The sequence below is a fragment of the Schistocerca nitens genome, chromosome 9, assembly GCF_023898315.1.
Source record: "Schistocerca nitens isolate TAMUIC-IGC-003100 chromosome 9, iqSchNite1.1, whole genome shotgun sequence".
NCBI classification, from domain to species: domain Eukaryota; kingdom Metazoa; phylum Arthropoda; class Insecta; order Orthoptera; family Acrididae; genus Schistocerca; species Schistocerca nitens.
This window is the reverse complement of record NC_064622.1, coordinates 290,685,071-290,711,423: the sequence shown is the minus strand read 5'-3', so window position 1 is coordinate 290,711,423 and position 26,353 is coordinate 290,685,071. Positions and strand designations below refer to the sequence as shown.

The 26,353-nt window shown below is 34.0% G+C and overlaps 1 protein-coding gene across 1 annotated transcript in view; it reads left to right on the top strand.

Moving 5' to 3' along the window:
• Positions 1–26,353, top strand: part of LOC126204186 (cubilin-like) — a 1,516,445-nt gene that overhangs the window by 86,593 nt on the left and 1,403,499 nt on the right. Inside the window, exons 4-5 of the mRNA XM_049938590.1 lie at positions 272–418; positions 6,417–6,464. Of these exons, the coding sequence (XP_049794547.1) occupies positions 272–418; positions 6,417–6,464 (195 nt within the window). The remainder of the gene's footprint in view (positions 1–271; positions 419–6,416; positions 6,465–26,353) is intronic.

Here is a 26,353-nt window from a genome sequence, read left to right as displayed (position 1 = left end):
TGAAGAAACATGTTGGAGAGGTCGACTTCCAAAAGTAGAACAAACTGTGCCTGAAGACTGTTCCAAGAAATAAAATCGTTGTGCCTTTGTAAAGGTCCTACAGTACATAGTCTGTTGTTAATCAGACAGACATATTTCAGGGCACCGAATGTGAAATGCTACCTAGTTTTACCTCAATACTTCTAATGCCTAGGTCCCACCACCATCACAGACACTTGTTGGGGACATAATGGTATTCGCTAAAGTCTACTCTTCTCTTTTTGCTTTTTAGGCAGTGAACGGCAGCACCAGCCACAGACCTGGTGCTCCGGACGGCTCATTGCTTCTGTCACAGCTGGATGATGCCATTAACGGGCCGAATGGTCTGCTGAGACGTGTGGCCATGCTCGAGACACAAAACATGACCATTACCAGCACAGTGAGTGTTTCGAGAAGTGTGATCCTTTTATCAAGTTCTTTAAATAAGGAAAATTTTAATCATTATTTCGCATTATTTCACATATTAATAAACATGTAATGTTGTTCATGTAGCATTATTTATCTTGAAAGTATTATATCATTAGGCATAGCAAAAAATATGCAAGCAGCAAATATGAATTGTCAGACATATAAGACTCTCCATTATACATATCATGGCATAATGTTTGTAAGTACTGACTATATTCATAGACTAAAGAAAGTCTAATGCCATTCACCAAATAAAGATTGTGATATCTTTCTAGTTATTAGCCACAGTGGTGGGTAAGAAACATAATCAATACGCATCTGACTTGTATGGATTACGATTTATTATTAAGCATAAGAGCATATATGAAATACAACTGGCGCATTACAAGTCATAGAGCAGACTGTTAACCCAATGAGAGCCCACACAATACACTACTGCCAGCAATGACTGAGGTATTTCTCCTTCACAGCAGCGGTGTTATTGGTCGAGTCCCCACAGAGCCCTCCCCTCTCCTCATTGTGGAGAGTGTGGCAAGAGATGAGGAACATCAGGCATTGTTGTGCTGGAGTGCTGCTTGTGGCTGTGCATTGTGGTGCATGTTGTGGCTGGTTCCAAAGCAGAGTGCAAGTGATGCATTTCTGGTTGAGACATCCTGTGGAGAAATCGGCTGTAATTGGTGGATGACTCTAAGGTGGTAGTCCTACAGGTGTTGGGTTACACAGCGAGGTCATCCAAAGCGAGATGTACCAGTGTTACCTAGTATCGAGCACAAGACCATGAGAGTTGGGGTCAGAATGACAGTCTGAGACATGTGCAGTCTGATTTGAAGCAGGGAGTGGAAGGGGTATAATCCTCAGTGCTGTGCTGTGCAGGATCTTGTAAGAAGCGACATGAGTCTGGCTGCATTGATACTGGAAGGCAGCACGATGGTGTGACAAAATTGGCATGCAGTAGATCCATTCTCCAAATGACAGTCATTGTGATGGCCATCAATGATGAAATGGTCGCTGACCAACTTGACAGAGCTGTCTTGTGGGAGCAAACCATGGATGTCAGTATTAAATTTGAAAGTGTTAAATAAGCTTGTTGCTGAAGAAGGTGCATTGGGCATAAGCTTGGTGCTGTCTGCATCTGATAGCGTCCCTGTTGCCTTTAATTTGTTGATGGAGATGGTAGAGTGTTTATCATTAACAGTAATGTCAAATGTGTTCGTGCCACATCAAACCCCTTTATAAGCACTGGAATGTGGGGGGAGGTGTAGAGCAGGCTTGATGGTGTCATCATGGAACAAGATGTGGGAGCATGAGGCTAATGATAAAGTGCTACATGCTGGTGCATGCATGTGACTAGTGTTGGGAGACCAGGGTCGTTGGAGGAGGATAGTTTGAGTTATAAAATCAGCAGGGAGGGATAAAAGTTCACCATAAATGATCTCTGCAAGCTGCTCTTTATAGGCTGCATGTACCTGCAGCAAGACTCTCAGAGGGGCCCCACTCTACGGCTTGTCATGGCCTTGACAGTTTAGGGCCAGCTTCCGACCAGCCCATTGCTCTGTGGCCCGTTGTTCAGGTGGCAGGACCACTGGGGCGCAGAATCATTTGATGGCTTTTTGATAGCATCCACGAGGAGATGGTGATCTCTGTAGATGGCGAGGGGTTGGCCTTCAGCGTCATTCTGAAAATGATGTAAGGCTTCATACACCACAAGCAGTTCACAGTCGAAGGCAGACCATTTTCATTGGGAATTAGACATTTTCTACGAGAAGAGGTGCAGGGGTTGGGTAACACCTGAAATTTCCTGTTGTAGAACACCCCTGATAGCATAGTCGCTTGCATCCATGGTGATCGAAAGATAAACATTAGGGGAAGAGTGGGTTAGAGTAGCAGCCTTGATGAGGTCATCTTTGATGATATCGAATGCTTGTTGCATACATTCATTCTACTCGAGTCAGTGCTTGCTTGTTTTATTTTTACCCAACATTATCTCAGTTAGAGGAAATTGGGCAGTGGCACATTAGGGAGTTGGTGATACTAGAAGTTCATCATCCCTAAGAAATGTCATAATTTGTCATATTCCATGGCTGGTAGTAAATTTCTGATTTGGTTTGGGTTTTTGGGAATGGGGTGGATACTGTTGGCGTCAACAAGGTGTCTGATGTATGTTACCTCGTGTTGTCGAAACTGACACTTGGCGTCATTAACGATAGCTTTGTTCTGTGCTAGCATGCTGAAAACTAGTTTGAGGAGGTGCTTGTGCTCGTCTGGTGTGGTGAAGAAAATGATTATATCCTCGAAATGTGGGTAACAGAAGGGCAGTTTGATCAGGATGCCATAGATAAAACGCAAACAAGTTTGTGCTGCGTTTTTGAGTTCATATGCCATGAACGGAAATTCAAAAACGTCGAATGGTGGAATGATAGTGGTCTTTGGAATGTCCTCCATACTCAAAGGAATTTGTATATTTTCTTGCAGTCTACCACACTGAGTATAGATGCACCCATGAGAGAGTGTGTAAAGTCTTGCATGTTAGGGATCTTGTTACTTTCTGTAGTGGTTCACGAGTTTAAAGCTCTGTAATCACCGCAAAAATTCTAAGTACCATCTTTCTTTTGGACGAAATTAATGGTTGAAAGACAAGCACTGTTGAATGGGAGCACAATCCTTGCTTCTAATACTTCATCTACAATGGCCTTTGCTGCAAGTAGCTTTTGTGGTGGTAGGCGATCCAGTCAGCACCAAACATGCAGTCTAGGAGGGATAACGATCTGATGTACAGTTCTGTTATGCATACCACTGTGTGGTTGTAGGGATACATGAGGGTAGCATGTCAATTGTGCCGGAAGGTTCATGGATAATATTTGATAGTGGGACTTCACTAACCTTGTGTATGACATCCAGTGAGCTGGTTGAGTCAGACTGCAAGGTGCTGCATGGCTCTGCCGGGAAAGTGCCACATTGTTGCCTCATAGGTTCAGTTCAGTGTAGGTGTCATCAACATAAATTGGCGAAACCGCGTCATGCATCCTGCATTGTGGTGCTCACTGGAGCAATAAGTCAGCGAGAGTTGTTGTTTCCATCACACATACGACCATTGAAGGGGCATATGTTAAAGTATTGAGTCTGGAGTGATTGAATCCGATCGAGAATGGCGTGGTACTGGAAGAGTTGTTTGTCTGGATCAACGGTGAGAGGGCTAGCTGAGACTAATACAGATCTGCAGCTGGGTGAGGGGATTTTGTCACTGACTACACCAATGATGGGTTGACTGCTATCCTGCCCAAGTGAAACACCGTGAGCCCACTCTGGTAGCAGCCAGTAGTGTCATAAAAACCTGCACCATGGACAGGTTCTGTGACACTGGCAAAGAGGAAGCCCCATGGGAGCAAGACATCAGAACCCAGATCGATGTTGATGATAGTTGAGTTGTACACAGCGATTGTTGTGTCTTGGTTGAGATGTAGAGAGCCTTGGTGGTACACTGGAAATCTGCTGCTTATCACTGTGGTGCATGGGATAAAATGTAGAAGTCATCGTCTTCAGACTGTTGTCTGGAAGCATTTTTCAATGCTGCAGACTTGTGCTGTTTCCATATGCTGCGTTGCACTCCATGTGGTTTTATTTTCACCAATAAAATATCAGTACCTCCTGTTGATTCTAATACCTCGCGCATGTTATGAACAGCACTTTTTGGCGATGGTCAACACAGCAACAGTAATAATGTACATGACTGCAAAATGGAACACCGAGACATCGGCTACCCTATCATTGTGGAAGATGAAATTAACTGTATAGGTCATCACCTTTGGATTACTGTCGGAAACACTCTACATTGCCGCAAACTCTTCCAGTTTCCAAATGTTGCGTAGTTTTCCACATTTTTGTGAGTGAGAAACGTTGCCTCTTTGTTTTATTTCTACCAACCTGTGTGTTATAGGTACTGCATAGTGTACCCCATACAATGTTCAGTTTTCTGTGAGAGCCAATGGATCAAACTTGTTAAGTTGATTTAGCATCTGACACAGACCTCAAAGTCATGGTAGAGAAAAAAAAGTGAATGGTGGAGTACAAAGCTGTAGTTGTACAATGCTTTATACGTTACAGCTGAAAAAACAATGTACTAAACTGGTTGTGTAGGAACAATAAAAGAATCCTCTTTTGTGATTGATAGTCTGCTAGATATGGTCATCCTCCAGTAGAGTGAAGAAAACTTTGTGCAGATCTGTGCAAGTGACTTCGACCATTGCCCATCTGCTCCAATGGAGCAATATGTATATATGTAATATGCTCAATGTCAAAACGCAGACGGTATTTGTTTTTCGATATATGGAAGAGAAGGTTGCAGTAAAATCTTATAGGAGGTTCCGTTTCAAGGAGTCTTATAATTGGTTAGAGTTAGGATGCAGATAGTTCTCTCAAAACTACACTGATTTTGCTGATACAGCTAATAGAAATCGGCTGTATCTACTCTCGTCGAATCATGACAGTTTTTATTATTATCGTCATGGTTGCATGTTTAAAAAGTAGGTGTTAGCACAAGTTCTGTGTTATTATTCCTGATAAACTCTAACTAAAATGAAGACAGCCCTTGAATTATAGCTTGTTGAGGAACCTAGAAATAATAGTGTTTTTTCTCGACATGTGAGTAGATTGCTGAAACAGACTGTGATGTTCAAATTGCTTACAAAACTAGAACCAAGAATCTGCTGCTTTCGCGAAAGATTGTCTGCTGCATGAAAGAAATTTTACACACAGTTCTGTAGAGGGGAGATATGGAGAAAAACTGTAAAACGTAAGCACATACATAGTATATGGTTTCGATGTAATGGATGTAAGAGAGACATGGTAAAATCTTACAGGAGATTTTATTACAAGACAGTCTCCCACTGTTTGATTCGTAGCACTGGTATGATATAGCTTCACATAAGTAAAATGGGACTTGGCATAGTGTACAAAAGAACAACACCCTCTTGAATTATAGCTTCTTGTTGTTGAATGTAAAATGATTGTGTTTTTTGCAATATGTGAGCAAATGGCATGAAAGATTGTATTCTCTAATGTTATTTCACATGTCTGGAATATTTGTAATACGCACATGCATGACAGTTTATTTTATTAATTGATCAAGTTAATTAATTTCCATATCAATTTGATATTAATTTAGATATCGAAATTACTCTCATGATGCTCTTACCCTACAACTTACATCCACTGGTTAACACTTCCTGCCCACTACTGACTGGTTGAATGCAATTCTGTTATTATAGTTATTAGTTCAAGCTGCCCTGAGCCATACTCTGCAGGTGTCACCACAAAAAAATAGTCTTTGAACTTCTTGGAAGAACAGTGTATTTATTGTGGCTGAGTTATTGCTTTTTTATAATTTCTCTATTCATCAATGAAGTTTAGTATTTTATGCATTATCCAAGGACTAGTCTTTCTTCTACTTTTTCCTCTTCTGTCTTCAATCTTTCATCTCTTAAAGTTTCCCATTATTTGTTATCTCTTCCCCTGTCCCATCTGTTGATTAATGTCCTCTCTGAAACTCTCAATGTCTGGTTGTTTCAACTTATTCTGGTACTATCTCCTTAATTCCCTGCCTTTTTCCATTTTCTTCGGATTTCAAAGTCAATGAACAGAACCTTCTAACATGTTTCTTAAAATGAATGTTGTAGTGATTAAATTGAGCTCTGCACAAAATTCTCCCAGGTGATTGCTCATTTATTCATTTCCTCAGTCCATGTTCTCCATGTAATTTTCTCTCTCTTCCACTACTTAAATCCAGTTCCTCGTGATAATTAAATTAAAGGTACAGGCATTTAATAATGAAATGTGTTTTGTAGCCTTTGTACCACTTGCACGGTAATTTCCTTTTACGCCAGCCAGATTTTGCCTTACAGACGACAGGCTGTTTCCTTGTACTTCTATGTAATAATTTATGAGTAGGAACTGATATACATTTTATTTTGCAGACTTCCGTTGATGCCCTGCGAAGAAGTGTAAATAGTCTTACTGGAAGGGTGAGTATTTAACGATTTCTACTGTCCATCTTCTTTTACTCTTATTTAATTTTGAAAATGTTCCTGTTCTTCTTTCTTCTGCTTTTACAGCCTCATTGGAACACTTCAGTCAATCATTTTCTAGTCATCTCCTTCAGTAGGTTTTCCTTCCAAATTGGACAGTATCTTTTCATTTATTCTGCTATTTTGTCGTTCCTCAGCTGTAAATACCCTTTTTATTGTTTGTCATCTATTTTGGTTTAAATCTGTTTTTATGTTTTTCAGTTTCTTTAAATATCCTGTTTTATTTTGCAAATCGTCCAGGGTTTATTCTATCTCTTTCATATCCTCCCTGATTTCCTCTATCCATCCCACTAGTTGCTTCATGTTCCAGATTTTCTCTATAATCTTTCTTGGTAATCTGGTTTATAGTCTCCTCATAATGCGACCAAAAAAAGATTATTTTTTTGTATAGTGTCTTTAATGGACTCCAGTTTACTTCGCACCACTTCTTTTGGCATTATTTGCCACCATCCATCTCTCTGCTACTACTTCTGTCTACTTGTAGGATTTTGTCAATTCTGTTTTTCTGGGTGACCTTGACAAGAGTTTCAGTTCTGTATATCACCTCTGATGGAAGCAATGTCTTGTAATGTTTTAATTTAGTTTCGATTGATAGACATTTTTATTGTATGTGGACCATGTCAACTTCGTTGTCAATTCTTTCTAGCCATGCAGGTTTCTCGTCCAAGTTGACTGCTATAATTTCTCCTAGGTATTTAAACTGTTTCCTTAGTTTTACTTTCTTGCTATTAATTGTTCTGTGGCTGAGCACTAGTGGATCTAATACCATTATGTCAGTCTTTTGGAATGTTATCTGGAATCCTATAATATGTGCTATATTTGGTAGGCATGTTATTTGATTTCCAGATTCTTGAATGTTGTTAGCTAGTAATGCTAAGTCATCTACTAATATCAATCAATTTAAGTTTATCTGAGTTCTCTTGGCTCCAATTTTTAAGTTTTTAGAACGTTTCTTTGTATAATTCCTTCATTGTATGCTCCAAAGTAATAGCAATAGACCATGTTCCTGTCTGAACCGTGTTTTAATCTAAGTGGTTCAGATATTTCTCCTCTGAGATTTACTTTAAATTTGGTGTTTATTGGAGTTAACTTTATCATTTTTATTAATCAGGGATGGAGATGGGAATTTCTTAGTATCTTCGAAGATCTGTGGATATGCTCATAATCTTCTGTGAACTCTACAAAGGCTGTGACTTATTGTTATTGCCTTCTCTTGTAGTAATTCATTACCAATTTTAGAGTGATTATATGTTATGAGCAGCATCTTCAGGGATTAAATCTTCTTTGGTATTATCCTATCACCAGTTAAAGTTCATCTTTACAACGATTGTACAGAATTTTTTACATAACTTTATATGTGAGCCCGGGTTCCCGGGTTCGATTCCCGGCGGGGTCAGGGATTTTCTCTGCCTCGTGATGGCTGGGTGTTGTGTGCTGTCCTTAGGTTAGTTAGGTTTAAGTAGTTCTAAGTTCTAGGGGACTTATGACCACAGCAGTTGAGTCCCATAGTGCTCAGAGCCATTTGAACCATTTTTTTAATATGTGACATCCAAAAGGGAAATTCATCTATGGTTGCCTGTATTTGATTTGTAGCTTTTTTGTGTAATGGATAAATTATAACTGTAGTCCAGTGGTTGTGTAGTTCTACTTTGTTTGAGATATTCACTACGCATTGGTGTAATGATGTCTTCATGGGTCCTGCTACACATTTCCAAAGTTCCATAAATGTTTGATCAACGCCACTTCCTTTGTAATTTTTGAGTGCTGTCATAGCTTTGTATCTTTGTGGATTGTGGACAACTTTATATTTTCAGTTGGTATTTTAATAGCATTACTGTGCGTAGCTGAACTAGTTCTAACAGATCTTCGCCATATAGCAATTTGTTAAATTTTTCTGCTAAGATTTCTGTATTTTTTTCTAGTGCTATGGGCCATTTTATAATCTTTATCCTTTAACATTAATGTTGGAGGGTCATGTCTTTTTAGTTGTCTGCTAAATATTATGTAATAATATGTTTTCTCGCTATTTGTTTCTATCACTAGTAGTATATCTTCTTTTATAATGGTGTTTAACGATTCTTATTATTATTTTGTTATCTTTCTTTGTTCTGTGAGTTTCGAGTGTTATTCTTCTGTTTTATGACTAACACCTTAACCAGACTTCATGTCTGTCTACCACAGTTTTATCACACTCATTGTTCCACCATTGGTGTTTTTTCCTTAGGTTTATTGAGTTATACCTGTTCAGTTATTTGCTTCACCTGGGGAACTATTTCCTCTAGATCATTTGTTATTTTTACATGCCTTGTTTGTTCCTTGTGTTCCTTTTTACTTGTTAATGTATGATTGTAGGTTCTCTTCTATATGGGGTGGGACTTTTTCTTTTCCTGTTCATAAAACATATTTCATATCTTTTTTCATCTGGACATCAGCACCTGTTTGCCACCTTTTATGAGGATCTCTTTATTTAATTACATGGTATGGTACAATTTTAGTTTCTCTCATAAATATTTTTAGTTTTAAGCATTTTACTTAGTGCATACGGGTATATTTTTTATTCAAAGTGACTAAATTAATGCATGTAACATTCTTTGGTGGCTTGCAGTTTGACACTTGTGCCCAATATCTTTCCAGAGTTTCACATGCAAGTGACAGATTGCAGTAATCTGTGATCATGACAAGCAATCTGTCCTTGGATCACAGCATTTTATCGCTGGATGCTCGTAATTTCCAAGCAATCTTATGAATCACCCATGACGAAGCGCCCATGTGTTGCAATGTGGTTGGCAGCCTGTTTGTTTAACTATTAAGTGTGGTGGTGTAGTTTTGTATTGTTTCACTACAGTGATGAGGAGGAAAGATGTTACATTAGAATTTCTAGTTTTATTCAAGGAGCATGGACCATTCTGACAAGTGGAGCCAAGTTATGTTAAGAATGGATACAAACATAAAAGCACTGAAACTCTCAAATTATGTAGCAAATCAGCATTTTTAAGCTTGGACGTGAAATCCATGGATAGTAATTAGTAATAATCACAAAATACAGTGATCCATCTGGCGCATTTGAGGTTTTTGTGTAAATAATTTATTAAACACTCCAGACGATTGCTCGGTTTTTTGCGCCCTAGACAAGAACTGAAAAATTACCAGACCTCAAAGATTAAGGATAAAAACTAAGAAATTGAAGACAACAAATGTCCTCAAATTCTTACTCTTTGCCCTTAATTTCTGAGATGTCCCAAAATAATTTAAACAGGAAGAAAGGGCAAAACACTTTAAACTAGAACACAGCTGAATATGCCAGTGTAAACCAATTTGGAATCAATTGCTAATTTTATTTAACTGCAATAAAATGGTTTACTAAAGGTGTGAAACTGTTTTATGGTACAAATGAATTTTTCCTTGAATTTAGAAGTTATGCTATATTGATGGGAGACATGTTGAAGCATAAAACAAGGTCATATAGATAATCATGATGCTATTTTGCTTCTGTTTTCATTTAAATATTTTTAGAATGAGGAATAAATCTCATCTTTTTGAGTACCCACTTTTTTGCAATTAAATAAATAAATGACGACATGTTTGCGTTTTTTATTAAGAGATCTACACCCTGTGTTAGCCATCCGGGCGTTTTAATATTTCCTCGTTTTTATTTTTTCTCTACATCAATTTTTGCACAACTTGATTTAAAATAAATTTTTTCCACATTTGCCATTCCTAAAATATTGCTGCCCTAGGCAGCCAACTACTCTCACTTAATGGTTGAAGCGACCTTGTAAACATTAGAACTTTTAAAACGAATAAGGTAATGTTAAGTGGAGATTTAAGTTTAAAATATTTAGGCCATACTCTTTCTTCATCTAAAGTTCCTTGCCAATTCCTACCCATATAAGTTGTCTCATCCACATACAGTTTACGTCAGAATTTTAGGAACCAGCAGCACTAATATTGATAACATATAAACTATATCATCCACATATAATGTGGACCAAGAGTTTTTATAGGCATATCGACAAAGAAAAAGCAATATTGTAAATCCATTAACTGAACTTCAGTACTAATTTTAAAAAACTGATTTGTGGTTTTAAGATTTATTTGCGAAATACAGTGTCAAAAGGTCTGCAGGAAGCAATAGGACTGATGAAAAAGTAATGAATTTTCTAAGCAAGCTTATAGTTACCAAGAAAACACAATTTCAACTCCAATTTTTTTCACATGAGTGTCAAGAATATTGTTCAACATGTACATATCACCTTCCACTGCTGCTATACATAGTAATTCATTTGTCATACTAGAACATTGCGACATAATGGCGTTTGAGAGGTCGGAGGAGGAAGAGGAGGGGGAGATTATTGTTATTCCCATCCACAATGAGGTCATTAGAGACAGAGCACAAGCTTGAATTAGTGAAGGATGGTGAAATATGGTTTCCCGGCCGAGACACAAAGCTGAAATATGCTCACTATTTTTTATTTACTTAAATTTGGCATATTTCATGGCATTACCTTTTCCGTTAGATGTTTACAAGGCGGTATTGGTCTCGACTTCAGTTGTCTAGTGGAAGTATGATTCCACAATTGCAGTTTTGTCGGCTGCAGAAATGACCTGGTTCAATGTGTTTGCCTCATTTTTGGTGCTTCAAATACCATTTCTTCGAATGTAGCTTCTTCTTAAAGTTTATATAAAAAATAGTAGCATAATTCAAAATTATTTATGACAGCGACCTGCACATTGTTCTACTGTCAACGCACACCAAGAGTTAACTGCCGACTGAGTACAGTCAAAGACGACTCCAGCGTCAAAGACATTTTACACAACACACAAGCTTCCACTTGTAATCAGTCTCTTTGCTATTCTTTGACACATTTACTAATAGTAATCAATTTGCTTTCACTCTCAAAAATATAAGTAAATTAACATATAATAAGGAAAATTATAATAAAAAATTCTGACAAAAGAATATAAGAAAACATTCACAATTTGGTGTCGACAAATCCGGTAAAAAATAACACATCTCCCAGATCCATTACAACTGCTCCCCAGGGCTTTTGTTGTTATGGACATATACAACAAAATCCCGACCACTCTCAGTAATGGATCTGTATTACACAATTAGTACATTAATGATGCAGTCTGATAACCTCTTCCAAATTTGGACTCTTTGAATCTGTGGATTTGTTACTGGCTGTTGTTGCAATGATTCTTCCCCATCAATCTCATATACAAAAAATTCAAGTAAAGAAATTATTTGACATGAGAAATATACATGGTATAAAACATACATGAGAAATATTCTAACATACAGCATACAGATTGAAAATAATAGAAGGGTAAAACTCATTTCCTAGAACAAGCTTTAATTTTTTTTAAATATTAATGTTAATTTCATTATGCTTACATATTGTACTCTAAAAATGATACTGGACATATATAGTGTAGTGTTTTTTTCTATATATTTGCCTTTTATATATTTTTACTTCTGATTTTCTTTTTTGAATTTTTTTTACTCATGTTTATTTTGTATATTTTTTGCTTATGATTTTCTTTTTAAAAATTTTTTTTACTCATGTCTTTTTTATTTTGTATTTTTTTGCTTATGATTTTCTTCTTTTAGTACAGCTAAAGATACATCAGTATTATCTAATTTTTTTGCAATTATTTATGTACACTTGCCTCTCTACTACAATATTACTACAAGTCACATTCTTGTGAAGAGTACTTTCGCTCCCCATAACATCAGTATAAACAACAATAAATTGCTCATATCATGAGGCTTTATCTAAAATTGTTTTTGAAACTTATACCTTTGCATGCATGTCCTCACATGCATGCCTTCACCCACAGGGAAGACTTAGCTTCCAAAAATTAGAAAAATTCAGAAATGCTCACTAGGGCGACTTTTTTTTGTAAAAAAGTAAAAATATATCTTTCTCTCATTCTTTGTTATAACAGTGTTTTTTCATCAGTTTCTATTAGCATGTGACTTCAAATTATTAATTTATACATGCAAATATACATACTTAGTTGTACAGGTAGTTTTGTTCTAACAAGCATATTCTAATGGAGGACTTTTGTTTTAGATGATAATAGGTTATTTAAATTTTGAAATTATGATTTCTGTTTATATAGTTTCAAAGAGACAACATTCCTGAGACCAAATAATTTCTTTGACTTAGGATACACCAAACGATAAGCATTAGGGTGTGGATTTTCTATGACTTCAAAAGGCCCAATATAGATATCAAAGAATTTTTTAATTTCTGAAGTTAACATTTTTGATTTTTCATGAGATTTAACCAGAACAAGATCCCCAATTTTGAAAGTGTTTAATTTTACCCTATTGTTATGTCTTTTATTCCTCTTTTCCCCTTGTTTCCTCATAGTTTCCCTGAAAATATCTTCTCTCTCTTGCATAGTTAAAGGTGTACATTTAGGAAATTCAATAAGTTCTGATATAAGATTTGGAGGTCTAATATTAAACATAATCTCATACGTTGAAAATCCTGTGGAACTATGTTGTAGGCTATTCATAATATCTTCAAAATTTCGAATGTGCTCAAACCAGGTTGGATGTTTATGGCTACAATAGGTTCTACAAAGTCTCCCAATTTCCCTCATATATCTTTCTGCAGGATTGGTGGATGGAGAATAAACAGATATAAGTATATGCTTCAATTTTGATCTTTCAATAAACTTTTTCCAAATTTTAGAGGTGAACTGTGAACCATTATTTGATAATATAGCTTTTGGTTTACCCACCTGTGCGAAATAATCTCTTTCAATTTTTATTATAATTTCATGGCTAGTAGCTTTTTTCACTGGATATAGTTTAATTAATTTTGAAAATACATCTACCATAACAAATATGTAACAGTGACCACCTTTACTCTTTGGTAACATTCCATATAAGTCCACTGCGATGAGATCTAAAGGTTTTTCCAGAATAATGTTTTGCATCTCTCCACCACATCTTTGATTGCTCACTTTAACTCTCTGACATTTGTCACAGGTTGCCAATTCTTTTCTTACCTTCTTTCCAATATTGTAAAAATAAACATTTTCTTGTATCTTTAGAATGCACTTCTGTATCCCACAATGACCAAAACTTTCATGTATGTAAATGATAAGCTTATCAGCATCTGCCTCTGGCCAACACAATTTCCAATTATCAGAATCTACATCTGTTCTCCGAAATAATTTCCCCTTATGTAATTTGTAAAATTTATCAAGTTTCTCATACCCTTTCTTGCCTAAACATTCTTTGATTAATTTCCAACTTTGATCCAAATTTCGATTTTTCCTAATTTTGTTACACATAGCCCTAATTGTTTTCTCATTTTCCACCCCTTTCAAGTATCTCATTTTAAATTGCTTTTCCTCCTCTTGTTCAAAAATCTCCTTTTCTCCCCCAATTGGTAACCTTGAAGTGAATCAGCTACTACATTCTCAGAACCTTTTATGTGTTTGATTTCAAAGTCAAACTGTTGCAGAAATATTGCCTATCTGGTCAATCTACTGTGGTATAATTTGCACTCTTGTAAGTAACTCAAAGCTTTGTGATCCGAAAATACAATGGTTTTATGTCCAACAAGGTAAATTCTAAATTTTGTAAAAGCCCAATGAATTGCCAAAAGTTCCTTCTCTGTGACTGTATAATTTTTTTCATGCTTGAGCAACATTCTGCTTGCAAATGCTATGGTACAATGTATCTTAACTCCATTCTCTACTCTTTCTTGATATAACTCTGCTCCAAGCCCATAATTACTGTTATCAGTGTTCAAACAAAATGGTAAATTAAAATCAGGTCTGTGTAATAAGTGTTGCTTCCTCAACTCTTGCTTAATTTTATCAAACTCTTCCTGACAACTTTTATCCCAAACCCAAACATTGTTTTTCTTAAGTAACTGACTTAAACATGGTGTATTCAGACTCTGAGCACTTATATGTTTTCGGTAATAACCGCATAATCTAAAGAACGACTTTTATTGTTTTTTAGTCTTAGGAATAGGAATTTCTGAAATTGCTTTAATTTTTTCTGGATCTGCCAAAATTCCCTTGTCTGTGACAACATGACCCAAAAAATTTAATTCAGAAACTGCAAATTTACATTTCTCTAATTTCAATGTCATCCCCCCTTTTCTAAGTTTTTCACAAACTGACTTAAAAATCGAAAAATGTTCCTCCCAATTTTGCCGTGTAACCAAAATGTCATCTACATAAATTATCAGTTTAGACGCAAGTTCTTGCCCCAGTACATGATCCAAAGCTCGTATAAATTGAAGAAACAGAAGAATTTAACCCAAATGGCACAACACAATATTGGTAATTCTTACCATTGTACAAGAAAGCAGTATATTTCCTAGAATTAACCGAAAGTGGTACCTGATGAAAACCCAAAGTTAGATCCAAACTTGACATATATTTTATATCTGTATGTTTATAGAGTAACTCATCAATATTTTCGGGATGGTCTGTCTGTCTGAACAAAAGTTTGTTTAATTGTCTAGACTCCAAAACCAATCTTACACCACCATCTTTTTTCGAAACTACAACTAGAGGATTATCATATGCACTGATACTCCGTTCTATTATATTATATTCTTCCATCTTTTTCAGCCCTTTCTCAACAGCAGGTCTTTTTGATGTTGCAATACTGTATGGTTTTATGAAAAATGGTTCATGAGGTTTTACGTGAAGCTCACACCGATATCCCTTTACTCTACCAGGTATGTCACTGAAAACATCACTGTATTCCCACAGCAGATTTTCTAACTGTTGTTTTTGCTCCCCAGATAAATTTTGTGTTTCTGAAATTTTCAAATTTACTAAATTCCCAAATTCAACTTAATCAGTATCAAATCTATGAGTTTCAATATTCTCCAATCTATTTTCTTTTAGTAAATTGATACTGTCAAAATTTCCATTACTCTGATCACCAAATGTGTTCACAAAATTTGTCCGAATGTATTCCTTTTGACTAGTTTCTATCAAAAGTTTTCTTCCAACCCAATCAAATGCTGTATTTACTTTTACTATCCAATTCATACCCAAAAGAAAATCCTCATTAAATTCCTGAATTACAAAACATCCATGTGTGAACAACTTGCCTTCAATTAGAAATGTCACTAAAGCCTGGCTTTTTACCAATTTACTGCTCTTCCCAGTAGCACCTTTTATCTTTATCCCAACAACTGGCATTTCAACAAAATCTTTCCCCACTTTCAATTTCTTGCTTAACCTTTCAGATATTCCCGAGATCTCACTTCCTGTATCAATTAAACGTTTACCAATCCATGACCCAATTTGAACTTTTGTATAAGGACTGCAAAAGTGATCACTTTTCTCAGAACCTGTATCCTCATGTAATAAATCACTTTCAATTTCCCCAAACCTATACTTATCAGAATCATATGGTATATCATTACATGTATTATTTGTCACAGTTATAAAATTTGCCCAAGATACAAAATTGTCATTAGTACTCTCTATTATCTCAAATAGCCAAGAATTTTCATCCAAATCACATTGTATACTATTGAAGTACTTATCCTTCAGCTTTTCAAAAATAAAATATCTCATCTTTTTCCACCACTCAGGACATACAGTTTCACATACATTAATAAGCATCTTTCTAAAGTTCTTGTCAAAAGAAATAGTTTCACTGTTCAGCCATAGATTCATAAGAAATGTGTGTGTGTGTCATTAGTATCTGTAAAAGTTTCACTTAGGCTAGAAGTTATACATGTGTCATCATTATTTGTGTAGTCAGATTCTTGACCAACAACATCAAAATTCACACTTTTACATAAATCCAGCTTGTGAGCCTTATTCATCCTGATAACATCCCTGGTAATTTCTATAACATTTTAACTATTTAATCCATTTTCAACCATGTGTATACCCAACTCCCTATTTATACTAATGAAACACCTGTCCTCAACATCATCATGAATACCATTACCATCACTATCAACTTTACCATCAACATCCTTATCATTATACATATTCAGGTCATACACATTCAAATTATCCCCTAAAATATTATTTCCTCTTTCTAAAGTTACCAGATCCCTTTCACCAATATTTTCATTCTCACAGCATGCATTCTCTCTTTCATTCACACACGTCTCTGAACTACTACAAATTACATCATCTGACAAAGTGTTGTTCTTTTCTGCCCAAGTGTAAAACTCTGTCAAATTAAATGAATCACAATTACTTTTATCTACTGTATGTTCTTGTGTACTGAAAATTTTATCTTTATCAATATCATCATTATTTTCCTCTTGAAATTTCTTCAATAAGTAACAACTAATGACCTCATGTGATAGCTTAGGTTTGGAACTGCCATGTTTGGGTTTATGATAGTCACATCCATTGGTCCTTTCATCATCCTCACCTTCTGCCTCAACCTTGCGGACCTTCAAGGGGGCGTCTACTCGTTTTTTATTCCCTGAATTACAACTTGTTCCTGCTTGAACTACTGATTGTGGTTCTGCCAATGTCCCTGATCAACATTTCTGTTCCCATTCCTATGCCAAACATTACCTGATTGTTGGTAGTTTCTGTTGTACTGATCTCTAGAAAAATTTCTGTGATTTTGATCCCTAAAGTGTTCTCTATTTTGTTGATTATTTCCGCGAAAATGTTGTTCTTGTTTTGGATAAAAATTATGGTCCTTCTTTTGAAAATTGTTATATCCCCGTGAATTTTGACTGACACCATGATAATTGTTTTGTTCCCTTTTTTGAAAGTTGTCATTTCCCCAATTTTGACCATTACCTTTCTGAGTAAACCCACTGTGTGTTCTTGTTGTTACCCTATCCAACTTCTCAATATAATTGATAAACTGCTCTACATTACTATCAGGACAACGAACTAAACTCAACTGCATTGCTGATGGCAATCTTCTCTTTAAGGTATCAATTTTGATCAAGTCATCCAAAGGTTTTGTTAAATGAATAAGTTTTTGAAGTTCACTTTTGCAAAATTGTTTCATGTTCCCATATGATTCTCTATAATTTCTCCCATTCAAAAATTCACTTTTGATTCTAGTTTGTTTAAGATCATCCCAAAAATTTTCCAGAAATTTTGATTCAAATTCTGAAAAGGTCATCCCCAAAGTTACAATCTGGTTTGCCCAAGTCAAAGCTTCCCCTTCCAGGAATTTTTTCACAAATTTAATTTTCATATCATCTGGTGTGTGAGGTTAAAAACAATCCTTACAATACTGTATAAAATCAACGGGATGTAAGGGTCCATCTACCGAAAAGTGCTTCACTGGAATATTAGATACAAGATTGCATGTGTTGACATTGTGATTTTTGCTTTGAAATTCAATGTCAAAACTTTCAATTTTTTCGCTAAGTTCTCTGACAGATTTTTTGTTTTCTAAATCATTGCACTCTACTTTTTTTTAGTAGAGTAACCAGACGATTGTCAGTTTTTTGTTCTACATTTTTTACTAAAACTTTTGTGTTCTCATCCAAATTTTTAATTTCCCCTTTTATCTCATTAAAATCAATTAAATTTCTTTCCCTATCTACCAGTAACTCATTTTTACGGTATTAATTTCATCGCTCAATTTAGCACCAATTTCATTTACTTTTTCTTCCACAGATTCAATTTTTTCCTCAACCTTGCCAACTCTGTTCGAAAGATCACCCACTTGGGTATTGACTGCTTGGACTTGCAACAAAATGTTATCAATGTTTTCATCCCAGTAAGTCTTATTGTCTTCAACTGATAGTTTAATTTCTTTCGTGAAATTTACAAGAAAACTTTTTAAATCAAATTGATCGGTTCTTTCTGTTTCATTTGACCTGTCCTGATTTTCGAAGTCTATTAAATTACTACTTTCTACTTTAGGCACAATACTCTCGAAAATCTCATAAGTCATTGTGAAGAAAAAAAATTTATACGCAACAATACAAAAGAAGATAAAAATATTGTTTTAACAAAATACGAGGGTTTCGTGACTTATCTGGAACACTCTTCTACTGTTGCAAATCCACGTTTTCCATCCATGTGATTGTTGACCAAAATTCTTGAAATTACTTCTTCTGTCGTGAACTACATTTATTTTTTGCCGAAACATTTCTTCTCCAAAACTTTTACTTCCCGATGAACACAAATGCTGTAACACACATTCTGAAAAAACTGGTATTAACACACACAAATTTTCTTCCTCATAGCACTGTTGAAGATCTTGTGAACACAATATACCAGCTACAGACCCCAGTTGAAATATGGTATCCCGGCTGAGCCCCCAGTTGAAATATGGTTTCCCGGCTGAGACACAAAGCTGAAATATGCTCACTATTTTTTATTTACTTTAATTTGGCATATTTCATGGCATTACCTTTTCCGTTAGATGTTTACAAGGCGATATTGGTCTTGGCTTCAGTTGTCTAGTGGAAGTATGATTCCACAATTGCGGTTTTGTCGGCTGCAGAAATGACCTGGTTCAATGTGTTTGCCTCATTTTTGGTGCTTCAAATACCATTTCTTCGAATGTAGTTTCTTCTTAAAGTTTATATAAAAAATAGTAGCATAATTCAAAATTATTTATGACGGCGACCTGCACATTGTTCTACTGTCAACACTCACCAAGAGTTAACTGCCGACTGAGTACAGTCAAAGACGACTCCAGCGTCAAAGACATTTTACACAACACACAAGCTTCCACTTGTAATCAGTCTCTTTGCTATTCTTTGACACATTTACTAATAGTAATCAATATGCTTTCACTCTCAAAAATATAAGTAAATTAACATATAATAAGGCAAATTATAATAAAAAAATTCTGACAAAAGAATATAAGAAAACATTCACAATTTGGTATCGACAAATCCGGTAAAAAATAACACATCTCCCAGATCCATTACAATGGGGAAGGAAACTGGCAGTGGCATTTCAAAATAAACATCGCATTATTTGCTTTCAGCGACATAGAGAAATCACAGAAAACCTAAATCAGGATAGGTGGACTTGTGTTTGAACTGTCGTCCTCCCAAACATGAGTCCAGTGTGCTAACCAACACGGTACCTCGATCAGTGTAATGGCGTTCGAAATTTTGGTTAAAATGTCTTACTAAATCCCTCGTATGTGGTGATGTAGAAGAGAATGACTGATTGCATATGACACTGATGCCGAGACTCAGTAATTTATCATTCATTGGTGGGATGCTTTACGAGTGTAGAATATCACATATAACAGTTTAGGAGATCTATTTTTCTGTTGCTGCTATTCATTTGTTTAATTTGTTGCTTTTGTCCAGCGCAAGGATATTTTTAAATGTTGGACGAGAGAGAGGGGGAGTAAGATGTGTGTTGTAATAGATAATACTTGTGAAAATGCTTAGCCTTTTTGTCTTATTCAGCCTTCCCATTGTTCATCTATTATAGAAACAGAGTTTTCTGCAATGTGTCGCATGTCCATTTATAGTACAAGAGGCGTTCAATAAATAATAGAACACTTTCTTTAAAGAGCAGTATGGTTTTACTAGGATTCCAGTAAATGATATTCTTCCCCACACTTCTGGCTACAAAACACTATTTTTCATCATAATCTCCAGGAGAGCTTGTATGCCCACATGGAGCCACCCTACTGGTCGATATCAGAGCCACGTCTTGCTGCATCACTAACCTCCCTGTCATCCACATATTGCTTTCTGTGCAGTGCATTCTTCGTAGGTCCTAACAGTTGGAAGTTGGAATGTGTGAGATCTGGGCTGTAGGGTGAATGGGGAAGAGCAGTCCAATGAAATTATGAGAGCACTTCTGGGGCGAACCGACTATTGTGAGACGTTCATTTATGCAGTGAGGTATTTGTGATCCATTCCTTACTTCGGACGTGAGAGTTTGCATGTGTCAACATTGCAGGACTCACAGCTGTGTGCAGCTGTCTGGGTTGTGGGACATGGGACAGCTTTGCATTGCCTTGTTGCTATGATGACAGATGCCTCACCAACGACTCACTGTACTTTTGTTTACTTCCAGAATACCATACATATTCTGCAAGCTCTTATGTGCATTTGTGATGCTCTGGTTTTCCGCCAAAATATCAATTACAGCTCTCTGTTTGGATGGCACCTCTGTTACAGATGTCATTTTGAAGGGTATGTAAAGCACTGCCACCAATCATAACTTCTTGAAACTATATGGGCTGAAGTGAGCACATTTTCTGATGTCCCACAACCAATTCTGCAGTTTGTCAACCGAAATTGGCCAAGAAAAAAATAATGCCCCTCATACATTTTCAGAAGTTATAATCTAAAATAACTGCAGTAGTATATTGAAGCTGATCCTTGCTCAAAGAGCACATTGATTCAAAATTCCAGGATATAAACCAAGATTATAGTTTCGCCATATTCCCCAACCAAAAATTTATTCAGACTCAAAAACGAAATTCTTATTTAAAATTTAAAAAGGTAATAAATTTTATTATTTTTAAATAAGAGCCATTAAACCTCATCTATCTATACCTACAAAACGAATTTCTCATTATAAAATTTAAAAATCTAACAAATTTTACTCTTCATAAATAAGAGCAATAAGATATCATCTGTCTATACCCATTAAACGAAATTTCTTTTTATTTAAGAAATAACAATCCAATAATTTTTGTCTTTATAAGTAAGATCTGTCAAACCTTATCCATCTATAACATCAACTGAAATTCAAATTAGAAAACTCAAAGGTACATTTCAACTGAAAACATTTTAATTCTAAAAATTTAATTTTTTTTCTGTATAAATAAAAGCAATACAAAAATGCATTCAAAATCTGAGCTATTTCAAAACTTAGAAAATTACTAAAGGAAAATATGGATTATGTTATAATGATTTAGAAGATTATTGTAAAGAAAGTAGTTATTCAAAACTAACAAGGACCAGATCTCATGAAATTTATTGATTATTTTAAGAAGAAAGAAAGGAAGAGGAAGAGAGAACTAAGACATAAAAATGGAAAAGAGCTTAGATGAGTTTGTAAAACAGGAAATTTAAATAATTATATGAACTTAATAAACAAAAATTAATTGACCTTGTTGTAAATTCTATTGACAATATTAATTAAAATGATAATGATAATGGATCAAATAAAAAAATCCTCAAAAACTTGTAAAACGAAATAATAAAAAAATTGCTTTAAAATTAATTAAAGACAATTAATTGCTCTCATCAAAAGATTATAAAATTAATAATGCCAATAACGATTTGAGTAAAAAATACTTAGATGATCTTTGTAAAATCTGTAAAACAAAAAATTTTAAAAGTATTTCTAATCTTAAGCAATAACAGTTAATCGATATTATCAGTAGATCTGAGAACAATATTAATGATGATAATGAGAATTATTTTCAAGAACTTCTAGTAGATAACTGTTAAGAAATTTAAAAAAATTATGACAAAAATTCACCAGGTTTCAATTTTCTGATTGTTTTTTGGATCACATAAACTAATTTATAGAGTAGCTTCTGCTTGTAAATCAAGAATAATAACTTATGTCAGTAATAATATTCATAATATTGTTGAACCACAAGGATTTTTTGATGAAATTATAGAAGAAATAGTCACCAAGTAAAAGAATATTTTAATAAAATGAACAGCAATTAAAGCTAACATGAAATTTTATTGTATTTTTAAAAGACAAAATGAAATACAACAATTTAATTTCTAAATAACCAATTAAGTATTATTAAGAACACCTGATTTTTAAGTTAATTATCAATAACCTATGAATAAACTATTAACAGAAATGGAAGAAATGCAAAGGAAAAAATCTGATTGGCCTTAAGTTTAAATGGATAGCTTAGAATTAAGTGTTAATAGGCAAATTCCAATTTATGGTTCTTCTTTCATCGATTTACCAAAGGCATTTCAATAAAAAAAAGCTGTAACTAATGTTAAAAAACGCAGATCAAAAATGTTTTCTGCAGGCTATGAAATCTGCATTACAACCTGTAGATAAAATTCAGAAAGAGTTCATAATTATGAAAATGATGGATTAGAATTAGATGAACTTATTGAAAGAGAGAAAATTAATTTATATGATCTGTTAACAGATATTCGAAAATTTCAAATATTTTAATTAATATTTGTGCACATGAAAGCAATGAAGAATAAATAATTATTGTATAACCTCTTTACCAAACAAAATATAAATATATGTAATATACAAATATAAATGTTAATGTACAATCAATTTAAAGAACAAACAATTCACATTATTGTTGAATAAAAATCTATCTGGATTAATTAGTACACAAGCAACTAAAAATAGTCATCAAATTTATATTTGAGATCGATGTTTAAAATATTTTTATTCACAAGAAAAACTAGACAGTCATAAGAACAATTGCAAAGAACAAAAACAAGTAAAACTAGATATGCTTGCAGATGAACAAAAAATTTAATTCCAAAACTGTAATCATTCATTATGAGTACACTATGTAATTTATGCAGATTTCGAATGTTTATTGAAAGGTATCAACATTTGTCAACCAAATTCTGAATAATCATATAGTAATAAATATAAAAACGTTAACTGAATTCATTAAATTATTGTGTTAAATATTCTATTAGTGATTACAAAAATGCTGTTATAGATGCTGGTAAATATGCAGCAAAAATATTCGTTGGTATGATAGAAGAAGAATCTACAGAAAACATAAGGATGAAATATGCCAGTGATAATTACAAATGAATATAAAGCAAATTTTAAAAATTCAAAAACCTGTTATATTTGTGAAAAGAAAATATGAGATCATTGTCATTTAACAGGACAAAATCGAGGACCTGTGCATGAAGATTGTAATCTTAATTACCGAAATCCTAAATTTATTGCAGTTTATATTCATAATTTAACAAATTACAATGTCCATTTCCATATCCAAGAATTAGCAATAGATAATAAAGATATTGATGCTATTTCAAATAATATGCAAAAATGTATTTCTTTTAGTAAATTTGAAGATGATGGGTTAACATTAAGATTTTTAGATGCATTTAACTTTGTTGCCTCAAGTATTGGTAAATTACCTGTTAATCTTACAAAAGAACAAGTTAGAGAAACAGCAAAATCGTTTGAAGGTGATCAATTAGTTATAATAATTCAAAGATATTTTATCCCTACGAATATATGGATTCTGAAGTACAATTAGAGGAAACTAATTTCCCAAAAAGAATGTTTTTTTTAAGACTAAATAAAGATAATATATCTGACAAAGATTATAACAGCAGAAACAGTTTGCAAAAAATTCAATATTCAATATTAAATATTTAGATGAATACACAAAATTATACAATAAATCAGATATTTTAATGCTGGCAAAAGTTTTATCGAAATTTTACCGATACATGAATTAAATCTTATAAACTCATTCCATGTTGGTGTTTTACAGCTTCAGAATTATCTTGGGATTCTATGTTAAAAATGGCAAAAGTTTATTTTATATTTATTTATCGATTATGACGCTTTTATTTCTTGAGAAAGGTATTTCAAGTGGAATTTCTCAAAATATTGTAGGTTATGCTAAATCAAATAATAAATATATAAAAATATTTAAGGCACCAAAACAAACAAATTACATTGAGTATTTAGATGAAAATAATGTATATGGTTGGGCAATTTTTCAGTTTTTACCATTTAAAGATTGCAGTTATTTAAAAACAAACTGTTTTAATTATGACAAAAATTCTTAAATTTTCAGATGACAATAAATATGCTTATATTTTAGATGTTGATTTAGAATGTCCAATAAACTTACATGATTTGCATAAAAATTTACCAGTAGCACCTGAAGGAGCAAATAAAATATTAACAACTTTAAACAATAAAGAAAATTATTTCTTACATTATAGAAATTCTACAAATGTGTAAATCTTATATTAAAATTAATGAAAATTTAAACAATCTTATCATTTGAACAATCAGTTTGGTTGAAGAAATGCACTGATTTTCATTCAAAAATGAGAAAAAGATAGGTAACAGTTTTGAAAAGGATTTCTACAAGGTAATGATTTATTCAGTATTTGGAATAACCATAGAAAATGTTACAAGTAGTCAAAATATTAAAATAATAACAGATTCAATAAAATACATGAATTATATTCCAAAATCAAATTATGTACATACGACTGTATTTCCAGAAAATCTATTAGCAGTTCATTTGAAAAGGATTAAAATAATATTCAATAAACCATTTCATACTGGAATGAATATTCTAGATATTTCGAAAATAAAGTTGTATGGTTTTCATTATAATGTTGCGAAACCAAAATATGTTGAAAATAGTGATTTATGTTGTATGGATACTGGTTCTTTTATTTATGATATAAGAACTAAACATTTTTATAAAGATATTAAATCAATGATAAACGAATTTGCCAGAAGTGATTATTCAAAAGATAATACTTACGAAATTCAACAATTAAAAAAGAAAGTTTTAAGAAAAATGAGAGGTGTAAATTGTGGGAATTTATGTTAGAGCACATTAGTTTAAGATCGAAAATCTATGTTTACAATTTGCTGATTATCAAAGTTGAGTAGATAAATAACTAAACTACAGCAAGATAAACTTCATTGGATAATTTAAATATGAATTGTATAAAGTTGAATGTAATAAAATTGTTTTAAGTGCTGATTATAATAAACGTATTATATTCCAAGATGCAATTAATAAGTTACCTTACAACTATTGTAAATTATATCCAAACAAAATAATAGATGATAACATTGATTTTTTACAAAAATTAAATAGTTGCATAGAAGATTATTACAATGACTTCTAACAAGAATTAAACAGTTGCACAGAAGATGAACCATAATAAAAAAATCATAACCCCTTTTTAATTTTTTTCATGATATGGTGATTCTTGATGTTTTCCAAATATATTTTGCAAACAAATTTTCTACAAAAACATAGTTCTACCTCATTAAGATAAGAAACACCAGTTACAGTTGCTTTACAAAAAAGAAGGGCATAAACTTTCCACTGGCACAAGGACAAAGAAACATACAATTTAGGTGTGTCTCGTCGCAGCTGTACCATATTGTGGGGATTTGCTGACTCCAGATATACACATTGTATATGTTCACTTTTCCACTTAGGTGAATTGTCGATTCATCACTCGAAATGACACAATCCAGCAAATCTTCATCATCTTGCGGCAATATTTCATTTGCAAAGTTGGCACCTAAACCATAGTCTGTAGGCTTTAGAGCTTGTAAGAACTACAAACAATAAGCAGGATGTAGTTGGAAGCATCTCGTTGGAAATATCCACACAGTCTTCACTCGAATTGCTAAATCAGGACTATCGTTCCGAACTGATTTCTTGCAGTTACATATATACGACTCACTTGAGCAACATGTTCTTCAGTCACTCTTCGTTATCTCGTACTCTTTCCTTTGCAAAAGCAGCTGGTGTCTTCAGAATGATGATACCGTCTATAGATTTTATTATCAACCATCTATAGATTCTATTATCACTTGGAAGAGTACAATGGAACTTTATATAGAATGCATGTAGTACTATAGTAACAAATTCAGTCCATGCAAACTGTAAAATACAAAAGACTCCCTGTTCCTTAATCGCCATCTTTACTAGTGGCGCTCTCTAATGGAGGACAAAGGGAACAATGTATTCACATGCACACAGGTGTGCAAACAAAGCTACTCATTCTGGAAACATCCCCCAGGCCATGGCTAAGCCATGTCTCTGCAATATCCTTTCTTCCAGGAGTGCTAGTACTGCAAGGTTTGCAGGAGAGCTTCCGTGAAGTTTGGAAGGTAGGAGACGAGATATTTGCAGCTGTAAAGCT